The sequence below is a fragment of the Aotus nancymaae genome, unplaced genomic scaffold (assembly GCF_030222135.1).
Source record: "Aotus nancymaae isolate 86718 unplaced genomic scaffold, 86718_ANA_hifiasm-v0.15.2.pri h1tg000053l, whole genome shotgun sequence".
In the NCBI taxonomy this organism is placed as follows: domain Eukaryota; kingdom Metazoa; phylum Chordata; class Mammalia; order Primates; family Aotidae; genus Aotus; species Aotus nancymaae.
The window spans coordinates 30,027,261-30,044,176 of NW_026988467.1; the positions used below are offsets into that span (position 1 = coordinate 30,027,261).

The following is a 16,916-nucleotide window of genomic DNA, read 5'->3' on the forward strand; positions in this document are numbered from 1 at the left end:
CACTTCTGGCTAATTTCTTTCGTTTTATTTTTTGCAGATACATAGTTTCCCTATGTCACCCAGACTAGGACACTTGCCAATTTCAAAACTTACTACAAGCTACAGTAATCAGGGCTGGGTGATAATGGCATAAAGATAGTCATAGAGATCAATAAAGTAGAATAGAGAATCCAGATATAAACTCATACATTTATGGTCTAATGATTTTTGACAGGAGTGTCAAGACAATTCAATAGGGAAAGAATAGTCTTGCCAAAAATGGTGCTGGAACAACTGGTTATCCACATGCAAAAGAATGAATTTGGATTCTAATCTAATATCATAAAAATTAATTCAAGAGGGATCAAAGACATAAATGTAAGAGGTAAAACTATAAAACTCTTAGAATAAAACATAGGCATAAATTTTTTTTGTGACCTTGGATGTGTCAAAGTTTCTTAGCTATGAAAGCAAAAGCATATGCAACTCCCAAAATAGATAAGTTGGATTTTATCAAAATTAAAAACATTGGCGCTTCAGAGAACACCAACAAGAGAGTGAAAAGACACCCCATGAAATGGGAAAAGATTTGCAAATCATGTACCCTATAAAGGCTTTGTATTCTAGATAGAGAACCCTTTCAACTCAACAATAAAAAGATGAGTCAGTAAAAAAATGGACAAGGATTTCAATAGATATTTCTCTAAGGAAGATATACACATAAAAAGGTTCTGAGTACCATTAGCCGCCAAGGAAATATAAATCATTTCTGCACAATGACACGGACAACAAAAGCAAAAGTAGACAAACGGAATTACATCAAACTGAAAAGCTTCTGCACAGCAAAGGAAACAATCAACAGAGTGAAGAGGCAACCTGTGGAATAGGTGAAATTTTTTTGCAGACCATACATCTGGCAAGAGATTAACATCTAAGGAACATATAGAAGAAATTGAAACAACTTAATAGCAAGAAAACAAACAACCTGATTTAAAAACAGGTAAACGATCTGAATAGACATTTCTCAAAAGAAGACATACAAATGGCCAACAGGTATACAAAAAATGTTCAACATCACTAACCAGCAGGGAAATGCAAGTGAAACCCACAATGAGTTATCACCTTGTACCTGTTAGAATGACTACCATAAATAAGATTAAGGATAACAAGTGTTGGTAAGGATGTGCAGAAAAGGAAACTCTTGTACACTGTTAGTAGGAATTTAATTTACTGTAACCATAATTGTTATTTACTATAACCATTATGGAAAGTATGAAGGTTCCTCAAAAAATTTAAAATAGAACTACCATATGATCCAGCGATACCATTACGGGGTATATATCCAAAGGAAATGAAATCAGTAAGTCAGAGAGATAGCTGCACTCCCATGTTTATTGTGGCATTATTTCTAATAGCCAAGATATGGAAACAACATAAGTGTCCATCAGTGGATGAATGGATAAAGAACATGTGGAATATATACACAATGGAATACTATGCAGCCTTAAAAAAGAAAGAAATTCTGCCATTTGTGACAACATGGATGAATCTGGAGGATATTACGTTAAGTGAAATAAGCCAGGTACAGAAAGACAAATACTGCACAATCTCACTTACCTGTGGAATCTAAAATAATTGAACTAATTAATAGAAATAGAGGGTAGAATAGCTGGAATTGGAAAGATGTTGGTCAAAGAGTACAGAATCTGTATGGGGAATAAGTTCAAGATCTCTTGTACCTCATGGTGACCATAGTTATTAATAATACTGTGTACTTGAAAATTACTGAGAGTAGATTTTGTGTTCTTACTACAAAAAATGGCAAGTATATAAGGTTAATGGATATTTTAATTAACATGACTTAGCCACTCCACAATGTATATATATATCAAAACATCATGCTGTATACCCTACAGATATACAATTATTTGCCAATTAAAAAATAATTGGATGAAAAATTCAAACAAACAATAAAAAACACCACAATGAGATACCACTTTACACCCACCGATGATGGTCATACTAAAACAAGACAGACAAGAGTTGGGAAGGATGTCGAGAAACTGGACCCTGATGCACTGCTGGTGGGAATAACATGGTGCAGGTACTTTGGAAAACTGTTTGGCAATTTCTCAAAATATTACACATAGAGTTGCTGTTTTCCTAGATATGTACCCAGGAGAACTGAAAACATATGAAAACAAAAACATGTACATACATGTTCACAGAAACATTATTTGTAATAGCCAAAAAGTGGAAACAAATTAAACACCCATCAACAGGTGAATGGATAAACAAAAAGTGATGTCCATATGATGAAATACGATTTACGCATAAGAAGGAAAGCGATTCCTACAGATGTCGCGACATGGATAAATCTTGAAAACATTATGCTAAGGGAAATAAGCCAGACACAAAAGAACAAATATTGTATGATTCCACTAACATGAGGTACTTAGAGTAGGCAAATTCACAGAAGCAGAAAGTATGATAGCAGTTACTATGGGCTAAGGGAAAAGGGAAATGGGCAGTTGTTGTTTAATGGGTATGGACTTTCTGTTTGAGATGATGAAAAAATTCTGGAAATGGATAGTGGTAATGGTTGTGCAATAGCATGACTATAAGAGATGCCACTGAATTGTACACTTAAAATTTTATATTATGTATATTCTACCACCATAAAAACTTAATAAATGTACTTTATATCACTACTGTATGTGGAAAACAAAAGAAATTTACAAGTGATACAATGAAAATAAAACACTGTTAGTAAGTTCTAGCTCTGATACAGGCTCTGACCCTGAAGGCTTAACCTCTGAGTGGCAGGATAGCAAAATAGTCATAGATCCTAAAGTTATACCATCAGGGTATGGATCTTCAGCTCTCAACCTTTCTCAGCTGGGGACCTTGGGCACATTAGTTAACTTCTCTGTGCCCTAGTTTCCTCAGATATTAAATAGCCTCATAGGATCTTGTGAGGATTAAATGAATTGAAATATACAAAGTGCTTAGCACAGCGCCTGGCATCTGGTGAGGTCAGCGCTTATCAGAGAGTTTAAAGCTATCCCAGCACTGAACTAATCCTTTATCCTTAATCCTTTCCCTCAAGACTGGACTCAGACATCACTTTCTCCAGGAAGTCCTCCCTGACTTCTCCTTTCCTCCACTTTCGTGCCCTTCCTCCTTATTCCTACAGCATTCGGCACATCTCCGTGCTCCTCCAGGTACTCCAGATATAAAATCTGATAACGTGTCTGTCTTCCACATTGCGGAGTTGTGTCTTTCTCCTCTGAATCTCTGATGCCCAGTGCAGAAGTGGGGCCACATGAACTCTCAATAAATAGAGAACGAGTGAAGAAGAGGGGAAGGGAGGTCTGGGACAAACTGGTAACTCCAAGGGACCTACAGGCTGGTGCTGTTTTATCAAGGGTGTAATATGTGTAATATGTCATTCCAGTTTGGTGGAAGAAAGCGCTTTCCTTTGCCCAACGATGAAGTGTGATCCTGTGAGTGTTTCAGCCCAGGCGAAAGGGGTAACCCCTGGGGTGGATTGAGTATGCTCCTTTTTAGACTGCTCTGGTTTGGTCTTCTAGACTCAGAACCTTAGAAAATCAGAAGCAGGATCCAGCTCCTGGAAACCTGATTCCCTCCTTCTTTTTTTGCCCTCTTTCAGCTCTAGCTCAGCCGGCACCTTCAGCCTCCCGCCCTGGAAAGCTTCCCTGAGCAGGCACACTCACCCAGGCAGATGGGCGGCTTGCCTGTCCAGCTGCCATCCGCCTTGCAGGTGCGGTGCTCGGAGCCACCCTTGAGGGAGAAGCCCTCCTGGCAGGAGTAGATGAGCGTGTAGCCCATGGAGGGCAAGTCCAGGGCCCCGACGTTGGCATGCGTTGGCGTCTCTGGCTGCCTGCAGTGGTGGGCTGGACGAGAGGAAAGACCTTGTTGGACCTGAGGAGATTAGGGGCTTCAGGGGTCCTTTCAGCCACTCCCCTGTTCCTAGATAGAATATCTGATTCCTTTCCCTTCTAGTCCCTTTCATGCCAAGCATCCCCCTCCCCAATCCTCCCCCTAACCCCAAGCTCTCTGCCTAGAGGAATGGCCAAGATGGAGACCATGTGGATATCGGCTTGGTTGACTAGGGTTGGGGGGAAACCTAAGCCTGCAGCACTTCCTGAGCGAAGGAGTAATTGGTCAAAAGCTTGGTATCTCCATCCTGAGGCCTGGCCTTGTAGTTGTTAGCTTTTGCTGCTGCCACTGGATAGTTTTTTCTTTGCTAAGGCATAAGGACTGCCTTCTGGTATCAGAAAGGCTTTTGTGTGGAAGTCTTCTGTGAGGCCCCAGTGCATAAGGACACAAAGAGACCAATGTCGGTTCACATGGTGAGTTGTGAGCTCCCTGTCATTCGGAGCATTCAAGCATGTCCCAGATGCCCAGCTGGGGCAAGAGGAATTTTCTTGGGATGTGGGTGAAGTCTGCACTCACGGACACAGTCAGGCGGGGTTCCACTCCAGGTCAGGTTGGGCAGGCAGGTCCTGGTGGTGGAGCCCTGAAGCAGGTAGCCTTTTTGGCAACGGAAAAGCACTGTGCTTCCAACCTGTGGCAAGGATGGAAAGTCCCATCATCCCCTTCCTTCCTGTGGTGCTTCCTACATCTGTCCCTTGACCACTTTACCGTGGCCCGACTCCTCCCTGGCTGTTGCTGGCAAAACTCTTTTTCCAATTCTCTGCCTGTTTAAATTTTATTCCTCCTTTGAGGCAGCTGATATGATGCCTCCTCCACAAGGCCTCATTTGATGCCCTGAACAAAGTTGTAATATTACACTCTGTTGTGGACACAGTGCCTGATTCAGAGTCAGAAGACCCCGGATCCGAGTTCTGGCTTCTACATTTACTCAGGACAGGCTGCACAGAACTCTGAAAACCTTAGTCTTCTTAGGATAAAGTGGGGGTGACCATTTCTGCCACAATCACACTGGAATGTTGTGAAACTCAAATGTGATGGTGGATTTGACAGCGTTTTACAAAATGTGAAAGAGAGTACAAATTACTGTGTGTGTGTCCCTTTCCTCAATGAAATTGCGAATTCTTTAAGGATGGGAGACTTGTCTCTACAGATATGGCCCCCAGAGAATCTGGAGCTGTGCTTTGTAAATATCTGTTGAACAGAACTGCCACCTTCCCTCCCTGTCTGTCCTTCCTCCTCTGCTCAGGTATGTTTCCCCCTTAGCCCTTCACCAGCCCCTCACAGTACGACTTGACACTCCCGCAACCACCGGCTCCATCTCTCCCTCCCCAGTCCACTTGGTGTAATGCAGCTAGATCTGTTTCCTGCACTGCAGCTTGGATTATACTACTTTCCAGCTCAAACACTCAGGTAGGTAGCTCTAATACCTACTAGAACATGTGCAAATGCAATGTATAACTCTTAATTTCCACTCCCTTCCTCCATGTTGAACCCGTTTCTGTCTTGGATTTCATCCTTCGACTTAGCAAATGGCATCTTTATCCACGCAGTTGTGCCAGTCAGAAACCTCAAGTCCTCTTTGATCTCTTCAACCCCAAAAGCCATCCCATCAATGAGCCCTCTTGGTTCTACCTACAAAATGTGTTCAGGATCACTTCTCACCTTCTCTTTCCCTGGCGTCATGACAATAGTGTCCTCCTTGTCTAAGTGCTTCTATCCTCAATTCCCTGATACTCATTTCCTACTCAGCAGCCTGAGTAATATTTCATACGATGAATCAGGTTGTGTTGCCTTCAAATGACATTTCGGGTAAAATCCAAAATACTTATCATGGCTTCAAGGCCCTGCATGACCTGGCCCATGCTGCCGCCTTTGCAAAAATTATGTGATATCTGACATATACAAAACAATATATGGAACACATATAAAGTATAATAATAAAATGGACATTTTAAGTTGAATCTACCACGCAACTTAAGAGCTAGAATGTTCTGAATGTGGCTGTAATGTTCTAGGGGCTCTTTCCCTGCTCTGTTCCTCAACAACTCTCTGTAGTAATGGCTATCTTGAAATTTGTGTTAATTTCCTTGCCTTGTTAAAAAACAAATCCTATCACATATGTGCATATATATCTCTAAACAATTTAATATGTTTTTGCTGGTTTTAATATTTATAAAAGTAGTGTTGTGCCACCTTTGCCACTTGATAGTGTGTTTCTAAGATTCATCCATGTCATGCAGAGCTGTAGTTCATTCATTTTGTCTGCTGTACAATAATCCACTACACGACTGTGCCACAACTTTTCCTGTTTCTTGGTAACCTGTGCAAGAGTGTCTCTGGGATATGTTTCCAGAGGTGGAACTTCTGGGTCATAGAGTGTGTGAGTGTTTAATTTTACACATCAGGGCCAACCTGTTTCCCAACCCAGCCTTGCTCTTTGACTGCACTTCCTTCTCCTTTCTGATGGGGCTGCAGACTTGCTAGCTGGCCTGTTTTCCAGGCCCCCATGCTGCTAAGCACTTCCCTCAGCACTCCTTTGCACTAGCCTTTTGTTCAGCCAGGAACATCATCCTGCTCTGCACAGGGCTAGCCATTCTCATTGTGGAGGCCACAGTTCAAGTGTCACCCTTCTCTAACTATCCTTCCTAAAATGGCAACCCACCCTGTTCACACCACTTTATATCACACTGTATAGTGTCTAGTGCTCTCAGAAGCTAGCTTGTTTATTTATTTGTTTATAGTCTTCAGCCAGGCAGTTCCCTTCAAACAGGCACCCAGCCTGTCCTGTTCCCACTGTATTCCTAGAACCTAGATCAGTTCAGGGCCATAAGCATGTGCCAAGTGAGTACAGACTGTGTGGAAGTCTTCTGTGAGGCCCCAGTGCATAAGGACACAAAGAGACCAATGTCAGTACAAATGGCGAGTTGTGAGCTCCCTGTCATTCGGAGCATTCAAGCATGTCCCAGATGCCCAGCTGGGGCAAGAGGAATTTTCTTGGGATGAGGGTGAAGTCTGCACTCACGGACACAGTCACATTACTCGACTAGATCCCAGCCTGTCATGTCCAGGTTAGTCCCTGATATTATCCTGGGCACATCTTGGACTCCAGCTAATTGTCCTGCCTTGAACACACCCATACATTCCTCTTCTTTATTTTCTCTGTTCAGTGCATCCCACCCCAGACTGTCCAAGTTCTTTCCTCCCAAAACTCATCTGAGATGTGTCTGCAGGACCTGCATCCTAATGGGCCAGCCATGCTGACGGGCCTGCCTCCTGTGTGGCACATGCTCACTGCCACTGTGCTTGAGCCCAGTATCTGTGGGTAGGGTGGGCACCTTGAGGACAGAGGTCTGTCTGTCTCACTCATTTCTGTATTTCCGCAACCACCGTGCCTGGGGTTGCTGGGAAGGGTTTGTGGAACAGCATGGATCTGTCCTTCCTCATCAGTTTCTCTGATAGATGTCATAGTCCTTTTGTTTCTGCAGGGTGCTCCCATGGAGCACTATCCAAAGAGGCAGAGGGCTTCCTTTCTGCGGTTTCCAAGCTCTGTCCTCCCTCAGTGCTGTCCTGAGGAAGGTCCCTAGGTCCTCTTATGTTGACAGTGACAGGAAGGGAGAGAATGTAGGGAAGCCCTGTCTTGGCTGACCTCCTTACCTGGTATCCCTGAGAATTGTTCTGTATCCCAAACTGTGGCACACCAGGGTCCGCACAGGTGGTCAGGGTAGGATCTGGATGGCCAAAACAAAGACACAGATCACATGGTCATGGGACCTTTCACTGCCTCATCTCACTCTGGGAAATAGATGTGGATAAGAAAATGAAGCCACATCTTGACTTCTCTGCCCAATGAGATCCTGACCCGAGCCTTGGCCCTGGTGCCTATTTGACTCCTAGAAGCATACTAGCTCTGGGTATTTTACATCCTGCTGCAGAAGCTCATAGGAGGAGGACATGTTCCCTTTTGCAGATGAGACCACTGAAGACAGGGAAGGAAAGTCATCATCTCAGGCCCAAAAAGAAGGTCCCCCCACCCCAGCCAGGATGCTCCCTGTTCCAGATGACCTCTCACCTATGCAGCTGGGCTGGGTGCCACTCCATGTCCCATCTGACTGGCAAAACCTGCGTGGAGAGCCCACCAGCACCAGAGGGGGATGGCAGGAGAAGGAGACAGATGACCTGTAGGAGAAGCCTCGGTCCTCTCTCCTCCCACGGGGCGGGACACCAGGATCCCCGCAGAACACAGCTGGGAAGACGAAGGAAGAAAGGCAGGTCTAAGTTGCTTTCTAGAACCCAGGTCCTCCAGTCCCACACCCCCACCTTTGTTCTTGGTGCTGCTCCCTTCCTGGTTCAGCTTGAACTCTGGGAACCAGGGCAGCCCCAGGTAGGTGCTTCCACCTGCTGTGGTGCTGCTGCTGATGTGGGCTTCCTCTCCCTCCTACATTCAGAGTGCTTATAAATAATGATCCAAGTAATGGAGTAACATCACAGGAAGTTTAGAACAAAGAAGAAAAATAAATGACAATCCCATCATCCAAAACTTTCTTTCCATTTTCACGCACATTCTTTTCTAGTCTTAGTTCAGTTGTATGTAAACTTGTGTGGAGCGGCAAACCCAAGCCCATGCGATGGTAAATCTTGTTTCATTCACTTAGCATTATCTTGTAAACATTTTCTATGTTTATGACATCATCATTACTTATGGCTACACAATTAGCAACAGGTGGTTGTACCATAATTGTATTTTATCATAACCCTTATATTGGGCTTTTTCTATTACACAGTTACATATAACTCTTCTTTCACACATATTATTTTCATATGTATTATTTTCTTAGGAGAATTTATCTAGGAGTGAACTCATTATTTTTAAAGGGTTGAACATGTTCACAGCTCTTGATGTGTAGTTTCAAATTTCTTTCCCCAAAGGGTGCTCATTTATACTGCGGTGGGTAGTGTATGGGTGTACCCATTTTATTCAGGCCATGTAAACATCAGAGAGTGTCATTAAAAATTGACTACCAAAGGCAAAAGCTCACCATGATATCACTTCAAGCATCGCTTTATGCTATGATGCAAATGTGTGTGTGTGTGTTTGCGTACATAGGCTCATGAGGTTCATAACCACATGCGAAATAAAATGAAGCTGAACCTGCAGCCTCTGCCCTGAGGGCTGGGGAGTCTATGCTGACCAATCAGAAGTCAGTTTGGAAACCAAGCTGACGGGAAGTTGCCGTATCCAGAAGGAGGCAACTGAAAGAACCAGAACCACAAATGGCTGACCAGTGAAGAGCAACCGGCGTGGCCTTTCTCATTAGCAATGTGCTGCCAATTAAAGTAATGAGATATCTTTGTAAGCTCCTCAGGCTGGTAAATATTTTAAAAATACTGGCACAATCCATTGTTGATGAGGATGTGCATCCAGAAACATTCTCATAAACTGCTGTGGGGAATGTAAATTGGGACGCTTTCTAGAAGGTAGTTTGACAACATATGCCAAGAAGGGAAGCGTGACTGCCCTCGGCCCAGCATTCTCATGTCTGGGGCTTTACTGCAGGGGTAAAGATAGGTAATTTTCAGGAATACATATTGCAGGACTGCTTTTAACATGATTAAGTTGGAGATCATCTAAATTCATCACCAGTGGGAAAGATTAAACAACTTGTATCTACAAGGAAATTCTTTAAAGCCATTAAAAATGATAATGCATAGGTCAGTAAATATTGATAAAGAAAGGTAGAAAGGTGTTGATGGGAAGGTTTTGGTGGCCTATCAATGAATACAAGTTATGAAACAGTACGCACACCATGAGCCAATACCCGTTCTAGAAAATGTATACATATCACTATCTACGCAAAAATGCACAGTGATTCATGTGGGAGCACAATCAAAAGCTGAATTGCGGTTATCACTGGAAAGTGTGAGTTCAGATAATTTTACTTTCTTTTTTTTGGTATTTTCTAATAGGTAAATTTTTTTCATGATGACCGTAATTCATTGTTGATATGAATTATTTCTCCAGAGGAAAAGCAAGGTTGCTGAGTCCAGGCTTGATCCTGGTAGCAGGTGAAGGCTGGAGAGGGTAACTCCAGTGCCTGTGTCCAGTTTTGAGCTGCTGGCCCTAATCTCTACAGAAATTCCCAGATGAAAGCAAATTTTCACAGTACCCAAAACAGTGTCATGAGTATATGGGTAGTTTTCTGCAGAATTAGATGAATGGCAATTAGAAAAATAGGTCCTACTGTTTGTTCAAAGCATGGGCATGGAGAAAACCTTCCAGAACCCATTCATGGGGTGTGACAAGAATAAGTGACCTGGAACCTGCTAATTGGGGACCTCAGTAAAGAACAAGCCCTGGAATAGACTTGCGGCTCCTCAGGATACAACTGGGTCAGGTGGATAAAAACAAAGCATCTCACCAGAAAAATCACAGGTTTCCTAGAAGTCTTTTCTGTGCAGGCCATTTTCCATAAAAACAGACACGTTTCTAGGACTGGGTACCCCCAGATCTTTGAGCACTATTCCATACAGTTAACAACCCTTCAGGTCAAAAAACACCCACAGTATCTCTAGCTTAATTTCCTTCTGTGACTCTAGACAGTGTCTGATACCAGGGCTCAATTGAGGGATCCTCATTTTCTTCCTTTCCACTTCCTTCCTCTTTAACACTGTCTTTGATAAAGCTCCTCCCTGGTTTTGGGGAGGGGAATACCTATTCTGGGCCTTCCAGCCACAAAGCTCCGAGGAGGCAAGGGGAAGGAGCTATCAAATAGGATGCACCAAAGGAAATTGTGAGCAACTTACGGAAACACTGAGGCAGCTCTCCGGTCCAGGACCCATTCCCCTCACAGGTGAGCACCGCGGGCAGGGAGAGCTGGTACCCCTCTAGGCAGGCATAAGTCACGCTTGAGCCCCACATGAAGTCAGACCCCACCACCTTCCCATTGGGGATGAGAGGAGGCGGCTTGCACATGAGAGCTGGAGGGAGAACAATGCAGGCTGAGTTCTGATGCTGTCCTGGGAAACCAGCCCCTGTCACTATCATTGGTATCACTGACTACACTGCACCTGCCTAGAGTCTAGGCTAAACAGGAAAAACCAGAAAGGGGCCCCTCTTTCTGTGGGAGTTCTGATATTTTTGCACCTTACAATGCCTTCTGTTTGCAGGACCTCCCCTCAATGCTCATGGGCCAGGCCTCATCTTGGTACTTCTGATTCGCTCCTGGCAGATGTTCAGGGGCCGGTTCTCACCCTGCACACCCCCTGATAAGGTGTGAGGGCTTGGCCTTTCACCCCTCTACCTTCTAGGTAGATGTTCAGGGTCCTACATCTCACTTTTGTATCTTCTTTGGCCCTCTGTCCACATCTGCAGCCCCCAGACACACCTTTGCAGACAGGCTTGGTTCCATTCCATGTCCGGTCCTTGGTGCAGCTCAGCACAGATACTCTATGTGACTCCATCATATAGCCAGGGACACACTGGTATGTCACAGTTTTGTTGTACCTGAAGTCATTGCCCAGCCGAAGGCCATTGGCTGGAATCCCAGGGTCACCACAGTTTATGACTAGGATAAGAGAGACACACATTGTTCACTCCTGGCCTGCACCCCATTTCTCCTCCAGTACCATCCCTATCACTCCCTGCACACATCCAAGAAGGGAAACTATCAGATCAGGGATGCCCTGTCTCCTCACAGGATCCCAGTTGGGCATTACCCATTCTAAATTTCTTTCTTCTTTCGTTCCTTCTTTCTTTCTCTTCTCTCTCTCTTTCCTTTCTTTCTTTTCTTTTCTTTTCTTCAGGGTCTTACTCTATCACCCAGGCTGGAGTGCAGAGGCACAATCATGGCTCACTGCAGCCTTGAACTCCTGGGCTCATGCGATCCTCCCACCTCGGCCTTCTGAGTAGCTGGGACTACAGGCATGAGCCACCATACTCAGCTTGCCCATTTAAATTTTGTTTGGTCAAATCCCTGGCATTGGCCCTGTCCTTGCCCACAGGGTCCTTATGCATTGCTGCAACTTGGGCTATGAAGATTCACCTTATTCAAAATGCCCTCTCTAAGACAAAGTGTCCAGAGGGCTGAGTTCCTAAATGAGGCTAGGGCCCAGGGAAAGGAAGTTTTCTGTTTGAAGAGCCTAAGGTATGTTAATGGACCACATAAGGCAATTAATTTGTCTGCTGAGGAGTACATCTTATTATCTGCTATTGTACCTAGGAGGTCTCTATAGGCCCAACAGCACCTACAGAGGACTCCTAGGGACAACAGCCCAGAAGCAGGGTCTTACGGCCCATGAAATGGTCATGCCTATGTCATTGCATCACTGAGGGTGGGGCTTGGTGAGCTCTGATCTCAAAACCCAAGTGAACTTGACATGGGATTTCAGATGGAGCTGAAATCACAGACTAGGACTTTGACAGGGAGAATATTGTCACATTTCCTCGTCCTGTCTCTTCCCTCCATCTGGATCCCCCAGTGACTCACTTTTCCTGGAAAATGTCTGGGGATACCCTTGAGAGGAGCAAGAAATGGGAGCTGTGAGGCTACACCGTGCTCAGGAACCCATACTGGGTGGGGTCAGGTACAAGGAGAGAAGGAAGCAACAAAGATGGTGGATAGCTGCATCTTTGAAGTGAAAAGAGAATCAGGTTGAGTCATGGGGTTTGATCCTAAGAGAGAAAAGGGAAAGCCCAAGGAATTGGGTAGAGCTTGAGAAATGGCCAATATATATTCTCTGCCTCTCTGAACCTCAGCCATCTCATATACAAAATGGGGATAACAGTAGCTACTTCATGGAGTTGTGGTGAAGATCCAATGACACATGCATACGAAATGAAGCACTTAGCCCAGCGGCTGCCACACAGCATATGCTCAACAGAGGCTATTCATATGATTCTCGTTCAGGCTCCCACCATCCCAACCATCCTGCACCATCTTCCATGGATAGCCTTCTCCTCTAGCATGCAGGATCTGGGCCCCTGTTGGCCATGGAGTCCACAGGGCCTGGGCTCTCACCGAGGCACTCGGGGTCACTGCCTGTCCAGGTACCATTGACTGAGCAGTGACGGCTGAGCAGGCCTGTGGCGTAGTATCCTTCCCGACACTCATAGACGATAGAGCTGGAGAAAACCAGGCCATCACTGAACATGACTCGGGCATTGCTTGGAGTCCCGGGGTTCCCACAAGAGATCACTAGGAAGACAAAAATGCACATTATTCACCAGAACCATGGTGGGCATCACCTAGGGGACTGAGAACTGCCCAGAGTGGAAGCCACATGCTATGTTGGAACCCCATGGATAGAAATGCCTCTCATGCTGCTTTTGCATCAAATTATCTCACCCCTAGACAGGAAGGAGAAACCCCTATGAATCTTTTGAAATTTCTAAACAAATTCTACTTTTTTAAAAGAAAAAAGATGATCTATTCTATTACCGTCCTTAAAAATTTAAACATAATTGCTTAATATCACCAAATATCCCATCAGTGCTTGATTTTCCTCAATTGCCTTTCTCTCTCTTTTTTTTTTGAGATAGAGTCTCACTCTGTCATCCAGGCTGGAGTGCAATGGCATGATCTTGGCTCACTGCAACCTCTGCCTCTTGGGTTCAAGCAATTCTTCTGCCTTAGCCTCCCAAGTAGCTGGGACTACAGGTGTGGGCCACCACACCTGGCTAATTTTTGTATTTTCAGTTGAGACAGGGTTTCACCATATTGGCCAGGCTGGTCTTGAACTCTTGACTCGTGATCCACCTGCCTTAGCCTCCCAAAGTGCTGGGATTACAGGCATGAGCCACCATGCCCAGCCATCTCTCTCTTTTTTTAACAGTTGATTTGTTTGAATCAGGATCCAAATAGGGTCCACACATGACATTTGGTTGACATATCTCTAAGACTTTTAAACCAGAGACTATTATTTCTGCTTCTGTAATCTATTTGTTACAGAAACCAGAACATCTGTCCTGTAGAACACACTTTCTGGATTTTGCTAACTACATCAATGAGATATAGTTTAACATGTTCCTCTATCCCCTATAGTTCCTTCCTGTAATCAACTTCTACTTTTTGGCAATGATAATCATAGGTGGTTTTGGGCCTTTCCTATTGCACTGAATCAGGAGGCACAGAATGTCTGGGTGTTTTCTTGTTCATGATGTGGAGGCTCATCAATGATTTTGGGCTTGCCTGCCTTACGTGGCATTATGAAGCCTCCATTAGTTTTTCACTTAATAGTTTTAGCAGTCATTGATGATTATTGACCAGATTCATTACTTCATCAGGGATTGGAAAGTGATGATATTCTAATTCTATCATTCTTTCTGTATTAGCTAGAGTTCATTAAGAAAGAAATTTCCTATCATCAAATATCTGCTTATGCTGAAATACTGTTCATATAGGAAGGCCAGATAATGCTTGATTTTTTATGTGTGGTTTTTGTTTTAAATCTAATGTCAGAATAATGAGTTAGTTTCCTAGCAAACTCCAAAAGTGACCAATGTGTTTATTTAAGAATCATTTTTGAACTCATGGATCTAAAGATATTTTCTATGTTCCCATCCATTGCCATTATTATTCTTATTGATGCTCAGATTCTCCATCTTTGGCCAATGGGCTCTTCCAGTGGCTCCTGAGTCCCTTTAATGTGACCCCAGTTATCTTTGGTGGAATCCTTGCTGGAGTGATGAGATGTTCCATATTTGTCTTGTATATTTCCTGCACCAGCCCAGAAATTAGCCATTTCTCTAAAGAGTCTAGTTTCTTTTAACGGAGAATGGACCACAATCCAGGCACTAAGGGTACTCATTGCCATTGATCTGGTCATTGATTCTAGACTTTTAGAGTTAGAGCTGGGAAAGTAACTTCTTAAATTGAAAACACATTGGGATCACATGAATGCACAGAGTGGAAAAACAGATAACAGAGACTGGGAAGGGTGAGTCAGGGGAGTGGGAAGATGAAGAAAAGTGGGTTAAAGAGCATGAACATACAGTTAGAAAGAAGAAATAAGTTCAGCGCTCGATAGCAGAGTAGGGTGACTATAGGGAAAAATGTATTGCACTTGGGTGATGGACAGCCTAAATACCCTGACTTGACCACTGTGCATTACATATCCATAACAAAATTTTACACGTACCTCATAAATTTGAAAAAATAAAAAATAATTAAAAAGAGAAAATATGAATTTATACTATCAATCCAAATTTAGGATTAAGGTTTTTTCTTTAACTTTTAAATTTTTATATTTTATCTCTTTTATTCTGAAAATCTTAATTCTTAATGACAATAAATAACTTGTATTTGTTTTATCCATATATATTATGGTATTGCATATGTAATAGTTTCAGGATAGTAATATCAATATTATTGTTAACAATACAATTGCTGAGAACAGTTTAAGTTTTCTTTGTAGCTCTCTGGCATTGGGATATACACCATAGTCAAATTCCATTTTTTCAAGTCAGTTGAAATAAGTATTGGGGTTATTAAGTCATCAACTTGATACACAGTTAGGTTCATTTGTTTCCATAAGGATTTTGATATTTAGACATTGCATGTTTCTAATCTTTGATTTAATTTAATTTTCTAAGTATGTACAACATTTATGTGGTCCCAAAATAAAATCTACAAAATGATTCCTATATAATTAGCCCAACAGATAAGCCTTGACACTCATTCATTCAGCAAATATTTGTGTGGCTTGGGTGCCTGGAATACAACAGTGACCAGGCTATGTCCCCTTGAGGAGCTTAGTCTATTCTAAGAAACCTACCAATCAACAGATGAATTAAGGTATGATATATTAAGTGCTATTGTTGAAGGGAAAAAGCACAAAGAAGGAGGCATCTTATTGGGACTGGAGATAGGAGTTTGAGTAGAACCTTTAAGGACAGGTAGGAGTTTGTCAAGAGAAGTCATCAGAGCCACACGGATCTGATTTAACAGCTGAGAGTAAGGTTGAGTGTGCATATGTATATTCTCTCTCTTTCATTTAACAAACATTCACTTCTGGGTCCAAACTCATAACCATCCACTTTCTGTCCCTGAACACTCAGGTAACTGACATGGTAAGTGACTCCACCTGGCATCTCAGTAGTATGGATGGGGATGTGGGTCACATGAATACACAAGAATATACTAAATTTTCCCTTGCATTACACTCTCCCAATGCCACAAACCTCTCTTGCTATGCCTGCAAAATTCCACAGAAACAAACTTTGCAAATAGCACCACGAGAAAGGCAGGAATTGGGGAAGACAAATGGCGGGGGGGCTCTGACTCCATTGTCTCATTTCCTAGGCAGGAGTCCCCTGATGGTGATGGACTAGAGCAAACCTGTTTAACCCGCGACCCATGGGCGCATGTGGCCCAGGATGGCTTTGAATATGGTCCAACACAAATTCATAAACTGTCTTAAAATATTATGAGACTTTTTTTGTGATTTCTTTTTTAGCTTGTCAGCTATTGTTACTGTTAGTGTATTTTATGGATGGCCCAAGATAATTCTTCGTGGCTCAGGGGAGCCAAAAGATTGGACCCCACCCCGGGCTAGAGCATCTCCCTTGCTCTGCAGGACTACTCCACAAGCTCAGTGTCCAGCAGCCTGCTGTCTAACCACTGCCTCCTGTCCCCTCAGCTCCCTTTCTCTGTGATTTGTTTTCTGGTGATTAGTCCTATGGGGATCTATAATCCATTGATCCTACCATTTTCTCACTGCCTTTGACTCCACTCAAAAATCTGCTCCCTCCTTACCCAGCTTAGATGCCAAGATCCATCATAATCTCTGCCTCACATTCACCCTCTTTTCCCTTGCTGCTTCTGCCAATGTCTTCGTTGCTTGGCAAATCTCCAGCTCTGTACCCAATGTACTGTCTGCCCTGTGCCCACACTAGGTAGCAAAATGAGGTTGAACAAAAACACAGTCTGACGCTGACTGCTCTTACTTTAAATTAATGATCCCCCACCTTAAGTGAGCCCTCA

At 43.4% G+C, this 16,916-nt stretch overlaps 1 protein-coding gene across 1 annotated transcript in view; it reads right to left on the bottom strand.

Moving 5' to 3' along the window:
- Positions 1 to 16,916, bottom strand: part of CSMD2 (CUB and Sushi multiple domains 2) — a 616,469-nt gene that overhangs the window by 15,690 nt on the left and 583,863 nt on the right. Inside the window, exons 58-64 of the mRNA XM_064363669.1 lie at positions 12,954 to 13,130; positions 11,322 to 11,501; positions 10,741 to 10,914; positions 8,009 to 8,182; positions 7,594 to 7,667; positions 4,459 to 4,570; positions 3,717 to 3,896 (exon numbers count right to left, since the gene is read on the bottom strand). Coding sequence (XP_064219739.1) covers positions 3,717 to 3,896; positions 4,459 to 4,570; positions 7,594 to 7,667; positions 8,009 to 8,182; positions 10,741 to 10,914; positions 11,322 to 11,501; positions 12,954 to 13,130 — 1,071 coding nt within the window. The remainder of the gene's footprint in view (positions 1 to 3,716; positions 3,897 to 4,458; positions 4,571 to 7,593; positions 7,668 to 8,008; positions 8,183 to 10,740; positions 10,915 to 11,321; positions 11,502 to 12,953; positions 13,131 to 16,916) is intronic.